Genomic DNA, 19,939 nt, shown 5'->3' on the forward strand with positions numbered 1-19,939 from the left:
GCCATTTGTTGTGAATGAAATACAGTTACAATTTTAAGCATTTTATCCAAAATTCAAACCTGGAAAATACAACATTAACATTCAAGCATTTTCAAAGATTTCAAGCACCCCTATGAACCCTGTATATTCAGGGTCAGCATGGTGGCGCTGCAGGTGTAGTGTGTTTAATCCTTGCCCTGGATCACTGTCTGTAGGGAGTTCTCTTACGGTGCTCAGGCTATTTCAAATTATTATTAATTATTATTAATTATTAATTAATTTATATTTAATTAACCGCTATATGTGGTGTGCACCCACTACAGAGGAATGCCTAGAGACAGCATGAAGAAAATACGAGCTGTTATTCGTTCATTGTTGTGTTTTTTGTATTGATTGGTTTTCTTCTGTTGATCAGCAGCTCCTTCATCTCTGCTGCAGACGCTTTCTGTATTTCAGCTCTCTGTTTCCGGGTCAAGGGGAGGTCAGCTGCAGGGGTGCAGAGCTGGACCCATCGCTGTAAACACAACATTTTAATAATTTGCATTCTGGGAGTATTTAATGATTTATACATTAATTGATATATTTTTACTCTGCTTTGTTGTGGACTGGGATGTAACACATGTTACCTTTTGATGTATTCAAGAATAGACTTTAAATTCGTTTTGTCCAAAACGTTCAGAAGCAAAGAGTCAGATGCCTCTGTTGGTGAATGAAACCAGACGTCCTCCTACAAAGGTTCTTCACAGAAGGTTATGTGAAATGGTTCTGAACACACTGCTGATTTTGAGGTTTTGTTTTTTTGTCATAGTTGTGGGAATAGTGTGACCTAAATAATCATTAAAAATAAGAACCTTGGCAGTGAAGTACACTATATGACCAAAAATATGCTGACACTCTTCGTAATTACTGAATACAAGCCATGCGTGAATGATGCTTTACATGCTTTAGACGTTTAATGATAAAACTGCATTTGACAGACTGCAGGATGCTTCCAAATTGAATACTGCCAGCAGTAAGGTTTGGTAATGGAAGACTAATGGGTTAGGGCTGTTTTTAAGGTTTAGTTCCTGTGAGGTTTAATGTTGATCCTACAGCACCTAGAAATATTTTAGACAAGTATACATCTCGGACTTTATATTTATATATTCTGACTTTGATATGAGTTTTGTGTTTGGCCCTTTTTAGGATTTTACCCTGTTAGCAATGTGAGCCCTGTTAACTAAATTAAGTGTATAAAGGTATGATTTTAGAATAAGATTACACTTGTAAAGTTTTATCAGTTGTTTAAATTACATGTTATTAATTGGCTTGTAAACACCTTTAATGTCATAAAAGTCTTTTTTTTTACAGATATAGAAAGGGCAACAGTGACCTCTTTTTTTGTCTAATACTGAAAGTGTCAGAACTTACTGAAAATGTTATAAGAGTAAGCTAAGACCTGAGAATGTGAATTTAGTTATTTCATATGTTATGGTACACACCACATTATCATCATTGTCTAAAAAGACATTCTGTCAGTAGTTAATTAATTATATTTAAATGGTTAAACTTGACAACAAATGTATGCTGAAGCTGACAGGGTTAACGTCGACTGATGGAGAAGACAAAGTAAGGTCTTCTGCAAGATCTGATGTTTAACACTAGATAGATATGGGTTCACTATTTGGCAAATTACTTCACATACCCTTTCTGTGTGTTACTTATAAAATACGATTACTTTTACAACCTGATTAATATCCATTAACAGATTATAACTCCTTTATGATTCCTTATAAGTGTAGTCTTATTTAAAAGTGGTGCTAAATAAAATGCTATATTTGTGTAGACATAGAGACCCCTGGTTCCATTCACCACCACCACTGTAAAGACATCTGTGTCCATAAGTTTCTCTACAATCAACAGCTTCACACCAGAACACACTCAAACACTTTGTTTAAACCTCAGACACTGGATTATGGGGGACATTTTAAGATTTTTCCTTTATTTAGGGGCTGGTACCCCTCCAGAAAAAGAGATAGGTCAGAGGCTGAGGCTCTAGCTGAGAGGTGTGTGTAGTTTCGTACCTGCTTCAGGGGACCTGTACCTGTCCATAAGAGAATGACAGCTCTGAGGGGAACCAAGAGGATGGAGGAGAGTGCCATGGCCCAACCCAGTCCATACGCCCAGTCTGGGTAAACATACCATCGGTTGAAGGTCAACGGCTGGTACTCTACCAGAGAGCAGACAAAAGACACCTAGAGAGAGAGAGGAGATGAGGGCCCAGTGCTCCATCAGAGAACAAGTAAGTTACACCTAGAGGGAGAAAGAAAGTGAGAACAAACTAGGCTTTTTCTTTTACTGCCCAAAGTATCTATCCATCAGAAGACAATATTTAACATTTTTGAAAGGAATAATCAGGGGCTTCCTCTTTCTGTCAGAGAAACTGTGTTGTTCTTGGAGAGGAATCCTTTTTGATCCTTTCCCAAACTGCTAAGAAATACAAAAAATGTTCATGAATGGTGTGAGTAACATGGAAAAAAAAGAGATTCCCCAAATCTTAATCAGACTGAGTGTGTTTGGTATGTTCTGGAGAAACAAGTCTAATCTGCTGCTAACCTCCTGGTGCCAGAGACCACAGGACCCTTCTGAGGTCTTGTGGAGTCTATGCCTGGTAATTTACTGGCACATTGGTGGCCTACACAATATTAGGCAGGTGGTTTTTAATGTTATGGCTGATTGGTGTAACTGTATGTTAAATATTAAATATTAATAAGATGAACACCAGTGTACAGATTCTCACGAGTGAAACGAGGGGCGTGAGATATTTCCAGCAGAGTTTAAAGATGAAGTTTGGATAGGATCCAGTCATGTCTTCGATGATGTCACACATCCTGTCAGCACCTGAGGAAAACAGTGGTCATAATATATTCCATGGAATTATTGAGCTTTACTAGTTGTTGCCTAGATTTCATATTCATATTTTCATTTTCATATTCTTTATGATATATTAATGGTACAGACACCTGTGGCCTGGTAGTATGAGAAATTGTGTACCAAACCCAGGATAAACATGGCCGCCCCCATGTAGGGTATATGCCTTATTGGGCATAAATTTGTTCATTAAGGCACTACAATTTAATTTAATTATTATCATTATTCATCTTATTTGAGCTGCATTTTTACAGAAAACTATCTTTTTCCTAAATACTGATTGCTACATTATGAAGTGAAATGCTTTTATATATTCACCATAAATCCAACCCACTGCCAGAGACTGAAACTCAGCTAGGAATAAAAGACAGGTTCCATTACAGGCGTAATAATCAAACAACTGGAACACAAACATCCCCCCCTACAGGAAACACAGAGCAAATACAACAAATTATAAGTGATTCTATATGTATATAAAAAAACACAAATACACACACATTCATACAAAACATTCATGCACAAACATCCCCCCTATTGAAGACAGAATAATCCCAACAAATCACAGGCCCACTGCTCCCACCTCTGTGACCATGACCATTTGGCTGAAGAAGCAAAAAATACAGAAGATGAGGAGGAAGAGCTCCCTGCGTCCTTTTCTGCGAAGAACAGCAGGAAATACATCCATCACTGAGGTGATCAACACCTCCATCGCCACAAACTGAGGATAAATAAAAACAAAGAGCTCATAATTCACTTATCAGGATTTACAACTAATTTCTCTGAGCTCAGAACCCTGAACACAGAGCTCCCCAGAGACTGAGAACAAACACAACTTAGTACAGCTACAAATGAAGAATAAACACAACTTCTATACTCTGAACTCACTCAAAACTAAGGACAAACAATAATCAGAACTCAGGACTCACTCATAACAGGACAAACATACTCAAAGTGCTCTAAGTACTCAGAACACACACATCTTTAGTCCACTCTAATATTAGCCTTGTGCTCATATTACACTAGTACCTGTGTATCAAGTCCCAGCAGGATGATCATGATGAAGAAACACACGGCCCACAGCTGAGGAAATGGCATCAATGCTACGGCCTGAGGATATGCTATAAATGCTAACCCAGGTCCTAACACACACACACACACAAAACATGCACACAAACAATTTACAGTACAATTATAAATGTCAGAATTTATGGAAATCAATTTTGAATGTAGCTGTTTTAACAGGAGTTTGCAAAGTGTTTCTAATTCTAGAGTATCCTGATTGGTTGTTAGATATTTGCTGTTTTCCAAAGTTTTATGTTTACTGTATGCATTTGGGTTTTTAATTAGTTGAAAATTTGAATTAAATTAAAACATTCAATTAATTAAATTAGGTATTTTTGGCATTTTGTATTATATAGTGTATTTACGAAACATTTCAAGTTATTGAAATTTGTTTAAGTGGTAAAGTCATGCATTCAAACCATGTTATATAGTACTATGACATTTATATAATTATAAATATTTTAGAGTGTGTAGAGTACTGTACCTGACTCAGCAACCTTCTCCACGGCAACTCCCTGCTGAAGGGCCATAAAACCTAGCACTGAAAACACTGCAAAACCAGCCACTACACTTGTACAACTGTTCAAAACACACAACCAGATTGTATCCCTACACGAACACACACACACACACACACACACATTAATATGCACACACATATATTAATATATAAATATTAATATATACAAACACACAAACACATCACACACCCCAACACACTAATGATTCCCAGCACTAAAAACACTGCACAACCAACAGTCAATACAATCATACATCTCATGCAGAACATATTTTGCATTTATATTATTTCACCTGTAACAGTTGTTGTTGTATTTATTGTAGCTTCCCAAAACAGCGAGAGCACCCACAGCTACACTGTAGGAGAAGAACACCTGACTACCTGCCTCCATCCACACCTGCACATGTAACACACACACACACACACAAGCAGACATTATAAAGGAACAAATGAAGAAATAACATTTTTTCAGATTTGTTTCCAGTGGTGGTGACTGGAACAAGGTGTCTGTGTCTAAACATATATTCATCCTATTATTTCTTTTACACAAACAGCTGTGGGCTCCACTTTATTACAATTGTGTTGATGATGATGATGATGATGATGATGGAGATGGAAAATACTAGAAATATCAACAAAAGGCTTTTTTTAAACTTCACATCATCCTGTATGTCCTTCTCTACCAAGAATTAATTTAAAGCACCTAGGAACTTAAATCTCCCAGTAGAGTCTGGCTCCTCAAGCCTCACAGTGTAAAAACAATAATGTTTTCTTATGAAAATCTTACCAAAGTCTAGTTAAATGTCTGGTGCATTTCACCAGTATGGCTCTGTTCTCAATGTATAATGGGAGATCTTAAAATTGGTGAAGCTTACACAACCTTTGCCCTGACCACTCACGAGACTAACATGGTTCTGCCCTCTGTTCTTTTCTGAAAATTAGCTGAAATTAAGACAGGTAAAGACATTACATATTATTTAATGGCTCTCAAACATGGAGATTAGTAGAATTAATTTAATAATTAATTATTAATAAAATAAAAATTAATTATCATTTACTTCGCTATGTAGTGCTTATGCCACCGCAAACCGTGCATAACTATTTCCGCTACACTGTCCAAAACTCCACAACAACCAGCTATTTAGTAGCTCTGCTCACGGAGCCCGATAAGACTTTCACGGGCCTCGTGTGAGCCTGAACTGTTAGCCTAGCCGCTCCAAGTTACTAACCCCACTTCTCCGAGCCGAACTACAACTGCCGCAGTGAGAGAGAGAGAGCATCTGACAGAGTGAGTTTCAGTACATGTTGAGGTACAACTTTATGTTAAATTTGGTTGCTCGTAAGAGTGAAGAGGCCAGTGTTTTTTTTTATATTTTATGGGCCACAACGCACACTAGCAACGATTCGGGCCTGCAACGAGAACTAGTTAAATGCCGGCTTAGGGTGTGTGGGGCCCATTGTTGTGGGAAACAATTTTATTACTTTGTATTTGTTGACAAATATCCTTAAATGATGATTAGTTAAATTAGCATACTCATTGTGTGAAATCCTGTACCCTATATGCATTTATATGAATGACTAACCAGCATTTACATTATGTATTACTTACACATGTAGTTAAACATTTTTGCCTGGCCAGATAAAGAATGTCTTCAGGGTCACAACAGGCACCTGAATATTGCACGTGAAGAGCTGAGTACTAACACGTGAAATTATGCATATTAATATACGCTAATCAGCCAGAAACGCCTCACCACCAGGCTATACGTCATCTGGGGTATAACTGTTGGAGTCAGATCATGTGAGGTCAGAGCTTCACTTGGGAGGGGTATCACACTGTCTCAATGTGTTAAGTTCTCCTGGATCCAGTTTTGTTAAATAAATACTTTGATTTGCTTTGAACTTCACTGGACTGGTGTCTGCGACTCTCTCGTGACGGACACGCCTTCCCCGAAGAGGGAGGGTGTATTTTGGACCTTTTTGTTATTTTCTCATGAGTTGGTAAATTTTAAATACTTTGAGAACGGTCCAAAGAACATTTTTATCTTCACCATCACATTGTTTGAGGTTAAAGGTTTGTATTTCTTAGTATTTGTGTCTATAATAACCAGAGAATTGGGTTTGTTATAAAGATTTCCCTTAGAAATAAAAAGGGACTTAAAATTTTGTGCAATATCTAGTGTGTATATAAAATCCATATTTTGTTTCATTCCAGATCCATATCTCTTAGTTTGGGGTGTATTCAATCAAAACCATTTGCAACCTATTGTCTTTAAGTTTTGTCTTGTATTTTATTCAGAGAAAGGGGACTAGTATAAATACAGCCCATTTAGTAATTGGAGGCACCACCATTGTATATGTATAGGTTCAGAACTATGCATATTTTCAAAAATAAGGGCTAAAATATTGATAGTCATCTACCATAAACCTATGTAACCCAGGGTGCTCTAACAGGTAATTTCACCAAGAGAGAAAATTCATTATAACCTGGTGTAGGAGTGTTACACACAGAAACCGCACAGTGACCAAACCTTTGTGCTGGCGTTTGACTGGTTGGTGTACTTTGGGCTTATAGTATGCTTAAGGTGGCACCTGAGGGTCGGCAAGCCGCTGGGGCTCCGGATAAATGTAGAAAATGATGCCCTGTAACGCCCCTGGCAGGGTCAGACCCCGAATCAGTAAAATCAGCAACATCACATAGGGAAACGTAGCAGTGAAATACACCACCTGGAGACAATGGAGGAGAAAATGGAAATATACAACAGACCATTAACTTTGTGTCATTTCTATGTGAAGCTTGAAATGACATAAAATCTAAAATAATGCTATTAAACTTCAACACAGCTATAAACCAAGAGCCGGAACAGATAAATCCTCTTAGCTCCCACGGTGGACAAACTTGCTGGTGTGTGTGAGAGAACCATGTTTGTAGAACTTTTCTAAAGGTTTTTTTTACCCATTCAAATCTCTCGAAGAACCTTTTGTAGCACCTTTACATTTAAGAAAACACTCCGATGATGGTCAAGCCAGAGCTTTAGTCTACAAACACATCAGGAACAAAATAACACAGTGTACACCTGGTCTCAACCACACACACATACACACCTTGCCAGTGGACTTGACTCCCTTCCAGATGCAGAAGTAGCAGATGATCCACATTGCAATGAGACAGAGGAGAATCTCCCAGTTCACCTTCCCCAGCTCCTCGATTCCTCCGGAGATCGCCAGCACTCTGCGTCTGAACACACAACCAGACATGTGTGTATGTTTATTGGTGTGTGAACACTAGTGTCTTGGCAGACAGGATCAAAATAATGTATAGATCTACATACTTTATATATAGTATATCGTCTCTGTCCAAAAAAAAGCATGTATGTCCAAAACAGCTTTACACAAAAAGGGAAAAGTCTTAACTTTCAATGGATGTCATTTCTATTGGTCCATAACACGAACCTTTATGCCAAAACACAATATTTTATGGATTTCTGTGCTCAGTGTTGTATCTGCTTAAGGTTGAAGACTTACAACCTCTGGATCTTTTCACAGTTTAGAAACTAAATTTCAGGTTATTTTGGAAAATCACAGTCTGGTGATATATACGATATTTCCATCTGTGTGCAGACTCTACTATTGTTATTATGTATCGTTCATTTGTGTGTCTCAGGTCTTGTGTGGATCAACAGGTACTCGGCTTAGTCTCTGTACAGAAATTTGTTGGACTTATATCATGTGTTAACTCAGGTGTGTGGATGAAACCTATATAACGTGTGGTAGTGTATTACTTTGTTAAGAGACTAGCCTGAGTTTGCCCTGTGCACAAAAAGAATAAACATTTACTCTGCAAACAGGAATCTACTTCCTCCCGGTTCATCACATGAAAGGAAAGAATCATTCGACATCAGCTGACCTCACTAATGTTTATGTGGAAGAGTGTAATCAAATGCGCACAGAAATATTACAACATCTAGCCTTCCCATAAGAGTGGAGACTATTACTGCAACAAAAAGAAAAAACATTACCCTCCCGTTTAATACCCATCATTTTAGAATAAATGCTGGGAGAGCTGCAGTGTGTTTACTTACTCCCAGAACTCAGTTGCTGGTGAAGTTGAATTCATTTGTTCTGTTCCATTGAGTGTCCAATTTTTCACATGAAAATTACAATGATCTGTGGAAGAAAGAAAACCACCTCTTCTTTATTTCTGGATGAAATTTCCTCAAAATTTCTGAAAAACATTTTAAATTTCCAAATGGTTTTCCACATCGGCAGCTTTACGAGAGAAACGTTTCTTCAGGTGCCCTTAAAAGATCATTCTGTCATTTCATCACAAAAGTTTGTTTACTAATGTGGCGTTTTCCGGGACGAAGAAACAAATTGCATTGTAGCACCTAAATGAACATGTTTATGCTCCACAGAGCAGATGCCCCTACATGTTGACAATCACAGAATCTCTGGCACATTCAGGCCACTAGGTGTCAGTATAATCTCTGTGGAATCACTGGAGGCGATTGATTGCTACTTTAAGATGGTTTTGATGTATTTCTGCTGTTTACCTGTGTTCCAGGAGTTGTTGCAGGTGGCCCAAGGCAGCTGAGCACTGAAGGAGAACACCAGGTAGAACAGTGCCCAGGCCAAGATTACAATATAACACATACAGCTGTACAACGCAATGAGCTGTCCAGCATAACCCACACCTGATCAGAAGATAAATAAACAAATATTTATTTATTTAGAGAGAGGGAGCATCATGAAATAATTCAGCTTGGGCATATTGTTAATAATATTAATACCATTATTTTAAAACATGAAAAAAAATCCATATCGTGATAATAGTGATATATTGTGGCCCAGAGCTGCCAAAGTGAAATATAAATGTTCAAAAAATGTAATAAATAAATAAATTAGTGCATTTTTGTCAGAAAAAAGTGACAAAAACTAGTGTCCTGCGACATGGACATGGACCAAATGCCATGAGCTGGGCTTGTCTTGGGTTATGGTATGTGTTGTGTTGGGCACACGTGGGCGAAATATCTACCCCTGGCCCATATAAGGTGAACCTCTGGCTGAGCTGAGGTAACCAGACTTACTCTGAGTCAATGCCATCCTTCCAGGACAATGGTGGACTGTAAGTGAACTGCACATATGCCACATATTTACTACATTTGGGTCAATTTTTTTTGTTGTGAGTTATTTCAATATTTCTACCTTTATTTATTTCTGTATTTTCATTGCACTATATGATAATTGGGTGGGCAGTCCTAACTTCACTCGAAAGCAGTATTGGTCCACTTAGGAATAAATTAATAAATGTTAGAAATGTGGAAATACTTACATATATACATAAATATACTGTAGAAATGCAGAATTCATTTCGAGACAATTAATTAGTTATGTAGTTTTTAATGACATAATATATTAATTTATTTATATATTACATTATTTGTGTGACTTTACTTATTAAACATTTTAAAAAATTGCATTTATTTTTAAATTTGGCACTCATAAGAGCTATAAAATATAGTATACAGTGATTATAGACCTAAGTATTAGAGCACATGTTGATTTTAAATCTATAACAGAGGATGTAGTAATCAAAGCACTATACAGAACTCCAAATGAAGCAGTTAGACTTTTTTTCCAGCTGTAACTGTGTTGTGTCCTGTGCTGATTCGTTGTTTGTTTAAATATTAAGCCAAAAGCTTTCGTTGTTACACTTCAAAGGTTCCAAAGATTTTCAGCAATTTGTTTCTTAATCAGTGATCTGTTTCACTAACATCTCTTTTGCATTTTGACTAAAGAACAACTAAACAGATGTTTGATGCTGACCGTTCCTGTAAATAGTTGTTTAACTGAACATTTTAACTTTCTTAATAGTACTACATGCAAATCAATTTTATAGACATGGTGCATTTTTACGTATTTGTACGTGTCTGAATCCCTAGTGAGGTGCCTTATTAGTCACTGCTGACACAGGAAGCTCAAAATACATTTTAATGAGGGTGTTAGACCATTTTACAATTAATCACTATTAATCATATCAGTGTGTGTAGTTAATCACCTTTAATACAAATTCATCAGTGCATTTAGTTATAGAATCACTGACAGACACAAGACAGAGACACTCCCACAAACCCCATATCTAGAAAAGTTGGGACATTCTGTAAAATGCATGAAAAACTAAATCTGTGATGTGTAAAATTCACTTGATCAGAGAAAACACTGGATGTTGTTTCTTTGTTTTTTTCCCCCAGTGGTTTCTTTGAACATTTGAATTGTATTATGTAAACAAATATAACAAATTTAGAATTTGTTTCTTGCAACACACTCCAAAAACGTTGGGGCAGGGGCAAAGTGAGAGTGAACATTTATAGAATATTTCATAATAAACAGGTGAAGTGGTAATAGGAGAGAGGATCATGATTAGGTAAAAAAGGAGCTTCCACCAAAAGGCTCATTCTTTGCAAGTATAGATGGGTTGTGGCGCCCTATGCTTTCCGTATCACTGAGAGAATTGTCAAAAACAGCATTTGAACTGTTTGAGACACTGGAATTCCAGCATTTGAACATTTGAAATGTTGTGATGCATCAGTGACGGGTGACTTGCAGGAGTTTCCATTGATGTTTAAGCTAACATTGTGTTTTATAGAGACACTCTCAGAAAAAAGGTATGGTATAGGTACATTATTGGTCACTAAAATTACAAACAGTGTAAATGTTCCTTTAAAGGTACAACAGTGGTTTTAAAGTCCAGTTTTGTTCCCTCAAGGTACAAAGGACAGTAATTTTTAATTTGTAACTCTGTAACAGTGCTTGTTGCCATCAAGATTATGCTACGATAACATAGCACCGTAGACACAGATCTGTCTCTTATACTGCATCATGAGGAGGACAATCAGGCAACATCAACCACAGACTTTTGAGCAGATGAAATCGTGTCTAGAACGAGAATGTACACAAATACCACTTCATTCATTCTTTCATTATCTGTAACCCGTTATCCAGTTCAGGGTCGTGGTGGGTCCAGAGCCTAACTGGAATCATTGGGCGCAAGGCGGGAATACACCCTGGAGGGGGCGCCAGTCCTTCACAGGGCAACACACACACTCACACATTAACTCAAACACTCACACCTACGGACACTTTTGAGTTGCCAGTTCACCTACCAACGTGTTTTTGGACTGTGGGAGGAAACCAGAGCACCCAGAGGAAACCCACGCGGACACTGGGAGAACACACCACACTCCTCACAGACAGTCACCCGGAGCGGGAATCGAACCCACAACCTCCAGGTCCCTGGAGCTGTGTGACTGCGCCACCGTGCGCCCACAAATACCACTTGCATAACTTTAACAACTGGTATCCTCAGTTCTCAAATGATTTAAGAATGAATTACAAGGAGAGCTTTTGTAACAGTGGTAAATATGCCTCTGACTCAATATTTTTGGAGTGTGTTTTGTTTGTCAAATTCATGTTCGTCAATGTGTTGAAGTTTGTCAGTGAAAACACTGGAATGCTTTTCTTTGTGTTATTTAAGTAAAGCTTCCACAGAATGAATGTGTCATAGATTCTTGCTTTTATTTCATTTTACAGATTATTAACTCTTAGCGGTGGCTTGTTCGCCTGCTGGCCACATTTGTGGATCAGGCTGCATTTGTATTTGAGCGGGTGAAATGCGAGAGGAAAGTCTCAAAATCCAAAAACCCGCGAGAGGAAATGAACAAATGCACGTTACGGAAAACACATGAGAGACTTGATCCACAAACTCAGATTCTACATTTTACAAATAAATTTTAAATTTGAGACTTTACAAATACATTCAATGTAAATTTAAACAAATGTATTTATTTTCGCATAAAATTGTGATATATCTATGAAAACCTAAAACATGTATTTAGGAATGTAACTGTATTTGTACAAATTGCAGACTGTGAGACACAGATTGGGACGTTCATTTGTGAACAGTGAAACATTTGTGACTTGTGTTTTATTTGTGGATTAACATTTACGCATTTGTAAAGTATTTTGAGACTAATCTCTCTCCATAGTATTATTCAATGTAACATTTAAATGATATTAAATACTTTCATTTTGACACATTTCATTAAATAAATCATTTTAAGAGAACTGAGGTGTATTGAAATGCTCACATACACAGAAGAGGCAGATAGAGCTAATATTAGATACACAGACATTGAACAGAGTTGTGTTTTTATGTCAGTAACATGGGTTTCAATGGGGTGCACAGGGAGTATACCCTTACTCTGATTCTCTACATCATGTGCAGAAATAGACCCAGATAAAAAGTGTTTCCCTTGAAAGAGTAAACAAGAACACTTGAAAAAACCAACTTTAATGGTTTATATGATGCAAGAGAAAAAAAGAGCCAAATATTTACATTCAATGTGCTCTTTGTTAATTAGAACTTTTCATCAAATGATGTGCTGTGTTGAGTTAATTGGGGAGTTTTATGCTAAGCTGCCTTAAAGGAGCTCAAGCTCTACTTATAGAAAACTAATACTGAATGACTAATATAGACTTAAATATTCTCATGACCACACAGTGATGTAATGTACATGCATTTACAGTTCTGTAGTAATTAATAAATAATTAAAGTAAATAGAAATTAGTTTCCTGACCCTCAGCTAGTGGACAGAGTCGTTTCCAGCAGGTGATTCCTCCCTCTTGAGTGTACTGCCCTATTGCTGTCTCCAGCAGGAACAGTGGAACACCGCACGTCACCACAAACACCAGGTACGGAACCAGGAATGTCCCTGAGAACAGAGGAACAGAAGGAAGCTATGAACACCATCAACGAATCCTGTCTCATCCTTTATCAGATCTTCTGGCAGAATACACGCCTGTTTTTCTCTTTTAGGATCATTTTGGTCTAAAGGAAAAATAGATGTATGTAAAATACAAAATGCATATTTATTTACAGATTTATTCTGTTTACAAAAACTGTTTTCAAAACTCTACATAGATGAGAAGGGTCTTAACACATGTTCATTCCTTTTTTACAAATACAGATTTGTGGTTCTTAGTGATGCCAAGCAAAATACTGTCAGATTATAAAAGAGAACCAAGCAAGTGAGGAGTAAATGAATTTATTAACAACCATACTGCTGCTGAACTGTGGACAAACACTCAGTATAATATACAAATCAATCAGTATATTACTGAGGTACTTTTTTCAGTATGGGTTTAACTGAGGAAATGAATAGGAAACCTGCAAAGCAGCCATGTTAATGTTCTTACCTCCTCCGTTCTTGTAACAAAGATAAGGGAACCTCCAAACGTTCCCCAAACCCACCACATTCCCAGCCACTGCCAAAATAAATTCTGTTCTACTGCCCCAGTGTCCTCTCTCCTCTTCTCCCCCATCTCTGTCCATCTCCAGCACTTTTCTGCCACCTTCTAGAGTAAAATTTAATACAGTAATTCAGCAGCGGTGATGATCTGAGTGCTCTGTTCCAGATGTGCGTATAAACAGTTTCTGAGACTTCTGACTTCAGATGAGTTATAAAGTTAAAAATTGTAAACACATAAAGCTACTGATTGACTTAGAGTGGCCAGGTGTACCTTCAGACTAGAACAAAGTTTACAGTTTGGAAGTAAACCTTCCAAAAAGAAGAAGAAGTAAAAAGATATTCTAAACCTGCTTATAATCTAGTGTTATTACAAGTGTACTGGTACCATTAAGAATAAGACTAAACTTATATTTATAAATTATTAAATTATGTTTATTAGTGTTATTTTTAAGGTATTGTAAACATGTAAAAGCTCATTAATAAACATTTGTAAAACAAAGAAAAGGCATCGGTGACCTGTTGTTTGACAAATGTTGAAAGTGTCATAACTTCCAGAAAATGTCTGGGTAAAGAATATGTCAACACTGTCACGCCCTGGTCCTGTCATGTCTGTTTTCCCTGCCATGTGCTCTCTTAGCACATGGTTCTGTTTGTTATTGTCCATGTGTCCTCCCATGTCCCGCCTTTGTTCCGCCTCCTTGTCCGTCCTCCTTGTTATCTCTTTCAGGTGTGTCCTGTCTGTGTTATGCATTTAAGTTCCCTTGTCTCACTTCCTCTTGTCGGTCATTCATTCCAATTCACAGTCTTGTTGTTTCCCTCCCTAAGTCATGTTGTGTTGCTTTATGTCGCTCAGTCCAGTCTGTTTGTCTCCGTCGTGTCATGCGTTTCAATCCCTAGGTCATGTTGTTTTGCCTTCTAGTCTGTCTGTCTCTGCTATTACTCGTTTCATTTTCCATTGTCTTGTTGCTCCCAAGTCTGTCTGTCTCTGTTGATCCTCTTTTAGGTTTGTTCTGTGTAGTCCACTGCTTAATACTCTGTTTATGACTCTGTTCAGTTCTCTAGTCTTTATGTACCATTAGCACTGTTTAGCACTCCATGTTTATGTTTAGTCTGTTTAGTACTCTGTGTTTAGGTTTCGTCTGTTTAACTGTGTCCTAGTTTAGTTCACTTAGCTCCTTTTTGTCCAAGTCTCTTTTAGCTCTCTGTTTTGTTATTCTTTTTGTAAATTAAAGTTCACTGTGTTTTACTGTGTGCGCCCGCCTCCGTCAGTCCGTCCCGCGATTCCTGACAAACACCTTAGAATGAAAACTGCAGTTTTGTGTTAACTCCTATCATTACAAGTTATTTGTACTTTGTGAAGTTGAGATATTCTATTTATATTGAGTAACTTAACAGAATGAGGTGTATGTTTACTTAAGCCCTACAAAATAATTTTCTTAGTTCATTTTCAACTAAGAAGATTGGTTTCAACTGTTTGAATAGTTGTCCTTGAAATTACGATAGGTTATGTAAGCTAGTAAAATGGTCCCATGTCTATAAGGCCACAGATACTTCATGGTTGTGTTGTAACGCCTTTATGTATATTGCATTTAAGAAAAAACTATCCAAAAAAAGGTAACTATCCAATAAAATTTTTATTTTTTAATTATTTGGCCACTTACTCAAAAGTATTTACTTATTACAAAGTTATTGTATTACAGTATTGATAAAACCACCTTTACCTGTTTGGTAAAGGTAAAATAATCAGTCCATCCTTTGTTTTTCCAACTACTATGCACTTATTTGTTATTTCAGATGGAAGCATTGCTGCATAATGAGGGAAATTTCACTTGAAGCAAATGTGAATCCATGCACACATACTCTGTATGTATTTTAAGAAAAGGCTGGCTTTGTGCATAGTTTAAGGGTAAGACTGGTTGAGCTTGCACAGACTGGGTCTCAACAATAATTATCTGTTCAGATAGGCAGATAATTATCAGATCAAGGCAGTCATCCGTACAAAGCTGAACAATAAAAACAAACTTTGGAAATTTTATATATTTTATATATAATATGTGATATAATATATATATATATATATATATATATATATATATATATATATATATATATATATATATATATATATATATATATATAGAAAGATCCACCTTAATCATACCTGCTTACTGGGGGTCCTGATCATGTAAGGAATCTTCTGGAATAATATTGAAAGGGAACATATAATTATGCAGCGGACACGACTACAGTCTGTAACTGTAGAACTGCAAAGTGCTCCTGTATGGTCAGTGGAGCCAATACAATGGAAAGGTAAGTGAAAAGCATATATGTAGATTGATGTTGTAGTGGATATGATGAATGTGTATTAATTTCTAATAAGAAATTTTGACTTTCTGAATATGTGATTTTAAATACCCAAGCTTTCACTAGTTCTCAGAGACATCTCCAAACCAAGATCGGAATTTGAGATTAGCATCCAGAGCAGGCTCGTAAAACCTCACTCCAGGAAGTTTACGACCTAAGGTCCCAGGGTCAAGAGGAGAATCTTTGCAAAATGCAGAGAGAAACACAGACCCACCTTTATTCCATGTCCTCTTACACCTTTTTAAAGACTGTTAACTCTAAAAGACTCAAACATCCCAAAGTTCTTACATGGAAAACAAGTTGTATATGGGCACAATTATTTGAAATTAATTCCATTTAGACAATCAAACCGGGTGGAATTAATTTACATGTGTTTAAAGTCATTTTTGTTTTATATGAATTTATGTAGAACCAAGGTAGCCACATACTATGTGTGTAGTTGGTTAATAATTATGTAGAACATGGTTGTCTTAATGATATTATTTTGTGTTAACATCTAAGCTTTTATATTGCAAAAGTATGATTCAAAATCTTGGAGATGGTCTTCAAGCCTTTGTCTTGTCCAGGGTCATAAATTCTATGTGATGCCACTACCAAGGTACAGGAAACAGCCAATCAGGAGCAAGAAATGCTCCAATTCTCCCTCATTGAGGATGAATCAGGTATTCGGGCGGGTTTTCTAAACTCTGGTAAGAGCCAGTCACACACCACACTTAGCTCACGATTTTAACACTCCTCTGAGACACACTCTTTGAGAATTTGGGAGTGGAAGACGTTTTTCTGAAGAATGTCTCTCTCCTGCTTCCAGCAGACAATGCTTCTCAGATAAGGTAGTCAGAGAGCTCCCCTGCTCTGCAGACGTCTCTGCATGCGCAGGCTCTCTCATGGCTCTCTTCAACAGTCTTGGGCCTCTCGTGGTCCAAAAAGAACAGATTTTTATTTTTATTTTAATTCTTATCTCTAATAGAAAACTATAGTTAGAAGAGCTATGGTTTAACTCCAGCAAAAATTCAATGCCACATCCAGAGCATTGGAGGAGACTAGACCTCTGACCCTCAAAAGGACGGCAACGCCTCCGGACCAGCGACGGAGAAGGCTGCACGCACCCTCAGAAGAGACCTGCATGGGCATGTCTCTGTTTCATAAGGCGGCAGATCAACGATGATGGAGAATCCCCACAGAGACCTTCAGAATGCCACCAGCTCCGACGGCTGTGTTTGAAAGTCTCAAGAGAAAAGGAACGCCCGTGTCTGCAACCTACAAGGCCCACGTCTGCAATTCTCAAGGAAGTTGTGCTGGAAGGCACCGTCAGCGACATGCTCCCTGTCCATCTCCGGATACGTAAGGTCACATGGTCTAATGTCTCTCATGGCTCATGGGTTGGTATTGAAATGCTTGCTGGGATAAACAATAGCCTTTGACCCAGAACTTAGGGTAATAATAATCATAGAGAAATTCCCTCATATATTAATCTCCCTGTTCCCTCATACATCGCTGTAATCCATTTCATTATGGGTCAATGAACATAATTTTTATTAATAATAATTAATTCTAGCTAATTCTGCTGTATAATATGTGAAGATGGCCTTCTTGTCTAAGCTAAAATTAAGACAGGTAAGGACACTACATATTATTTAATGACTCTCAAACATGGAGATTAGCAGAATTAATTGAATAATTAATTATTAATAAAATAATAATTAATTATCATTGACTCCACTATGTAGTGCTTATGCCACCGCAACGTGTGCATAACAATTTCCGCTCCAATGTTCATACACTGTGTGTTCATACACTGTCACTGGCAAACCTTGTTTATCCAAAAGACAGAAGTTCTACAGAAGGATAAAACCTTTGTGATATTAAATGGAGTAGTAATCGAGCAAAACGATATACAGAAATTCTCATGACAAAAATTATTTACAAATTTGATTTTATGAAGTCACCAGTGCTATCATAAGTGTGACAGTGTGAACTGAAAGTGTACGTGTATGTGTGTGTTACTGTGTTGTCATTTGTTATCACTGTGATTCAGCATCATCCCTCCCTCTCCCCTTCTCTCAATGCTATAGCTCTCTGTAGCATCCCACCATAATCATTCGGAGAACAGCAGCTGAAACCAACATAGCTCTCACAAATGAAGAGAGAGGAGACTAAAGAGAAGAAGAAGAAGAAGAAGAAGAAGAGAGGGATAAAAGAAAGGGAATAAAGGAACTAAGAAGGAAAGATAAAAGAATAGAGGATAATCAGAGCAGCCAATTTGTGAGGTTAAAAACGGAAACGAAAATATTAGCGGAGAAAAAAGAGGAGGAGAAAAGGAAACAGAATAGAAGAGAACGTAAAAGACTAATCTACATTCAGTCATATGCCATTCTCTCAGAACTTAACAGTGAGGAAGGGAAGGAAGTATAGAGCTAGAAGGAGACAAAAGCAGGAAGTGAGCAGGAAAGAAAATAAAATAAAAAGGAAGAGTGTAGAAAAGGGGGAAAGAAGATTGCAGAAAAAAGAGAGGAGAATAGAAAAGAGAACAAGAATAAAAGTGAGAAAAGAACTGAACAGTGTAGGAAAGAATCTAAAGAGTACAGGCCTCAGTTAGTTCATGATTATGTTGATAATGATGAAGACTTGTGACGCTGGAAGCTTCCTCCCGCTCCTCCTCTTCCTCAGTGGGTGTTTAACCCCCGTGACCCCTGCAGTGACCCCAGAACCCGTGACTCCGAACCCTGACCCGTGTGAAGGATGGCCTTGTTTAAATGGGGGACACTGTTCCGCAGTTCCGGACTCACCCTGGACTTATACCTGCACCTGCTCACCTGCCTTCACTGGACACAACTGTGAGGTGAGAGCTCAATGACACAAAACAAAAACAAAAACACATTATGACACTTACAAGATTCGTTACATGGTCAAACCTGTGTGGACACCATCCTCAGAGATGAAGGTGTTTGTTCCTCTTTGCTGCATTAACGATCTCTGCTTATGACTATATAATATATGACATATATTTTTATGTATAATTATGTATATATAATTGCCTTTCTGTCACGCCCTCGTCATGTCTGTTTTTCCGACCATGTGCCCTTTTAGCACATGGCTATGTTTGTTGTTGTTCTAGTCCCGCATTTGTTCCGCCTCCTCGTCTGTGTCATTTGTTAACCTGCCCCCTCGTTAGCTGTCCAGGTGTATCGTGTCTGTGTCTTGTATTTAAGTTCCTTTGTGTCTCTCCTGTTTGTCGGTCATTCGTTCTCCTTTCACTGTTTCGGTCCATGTTGTTGCCTCTGTCGTGTTCTCAAGTCTGTCTGTCTCCGCTGTTTCTAGGTCATTGTTTTTCACGTCCTCGTTTTGTTTCCTTTGTTTTCATTTGTTTTTCAGTCATCGTGTTTCCTTTCTGTTGAAGTCTGTTTTGTAGTATTCTGTTTTGTTTGATTAAAAGTTTGTGTTTTAGCGTGTGCGTCCGCCTCCGTCAGTCCGCCCCCGTGAACCCTGACACTTTCACAGTTCTGTACGCCGTGTCTAAATTTTATTTCAACCCAAGTCAACTTCTGTCTGAAATAATACTAATTAAAAAATATATAATAAAATTGTGTAGGTATGGAACTCTGTGGATTTTTTCAAAGTGGCCGATAGATTGTCATTTTACCATACAGCAAAGTTATTTTAATAACCTTGTGACAACGTTGTGACAACGTTATTCAGACAACGCAATCTGTTTCACTTTTTGACAATGTTGTAAGAAAGTAGACAACGTTGTGTGTTTGCTGGTTTCCGCATTTTTAAGGAGTTCTCTCAGACTCAC

General features: G+C 37.6%; 1 protein-coding gene across 1 annotated transcript; it reads right to left on the minus strand.

The window, feature by feature from the left end:
* Positions 1–340: 340 nt before the first annotated feature.
* On the minus strand, positions 341–13,862 carry LOC136709342 (sodium- and chloride-dependent GABA transporter 2-like). Its single transcript, XM_066684485.1, has 14 exons — positions 13,727–13,862; positions 13,108–13,242; positions 9,025–9,165; positions 8,554–8,638; positions 7,577–7,709; positions 7,064–7,198; positions 4,765–4,868; positions 4,436–4,530; positions 3,916–4,028; positions 3,470–3,607; positions 3,208–3,310; positions 2,759–2,859; positions 2,043–2,213; positions 341–493 (listed from the first exon to the last, which is right to left on the minus strand). The coding sequence occupies exons 1-14, from the start codon at positions 13,860–13,862 to the stop codon at positions 341–343; spliced, it is 1,743 nt and encodes a 580-aa protein (XP_066540582.1).
* Positions 13,863–19,939: the final 6,077 nt, after the last annotated feature.

The sequence above is a fragment of the Hoplias malabaricus genome, chromosome 11 (assembly GCF_029633855.1).
Source record: "Hoplias malabaricus isolate fHopMal1 chromosome 11, fHopMal1.hap1, whole genome shotgun sequence".
Lineage (NCBI taxonomy): Eukaryota > Metazoa > Chordata > Actinopteri > Characiformes > Erythrinidae > Hoplias > Hoplias malabaricus.

Excerpts from the sequence above, each read along its gene's own strand:
- LOC136709342 (XM_066684485.1), bottom strand. The coding sequence starts at position 13,862 with ATGGACAGAGATGGGGGAGAAGAGGAGAGAGGACACTGGGGCAGTAGA. Across the intron at positions 4,029-4,435 it reads GGAGAAGGTTGCTGAGTCAG|GACCTGGGTTAGCATTTATA; the intron begins GTACAGTACTCT and ends TGTGTGTGTTAG. Across the intron at positions 494-2,042 it reads GTACAGGTCCCCTGAAGCAG|CGATGGGTCCAGCTCTGCAC; the intron begins GTACGAAACTAC and ends TTGTGTTTACAG.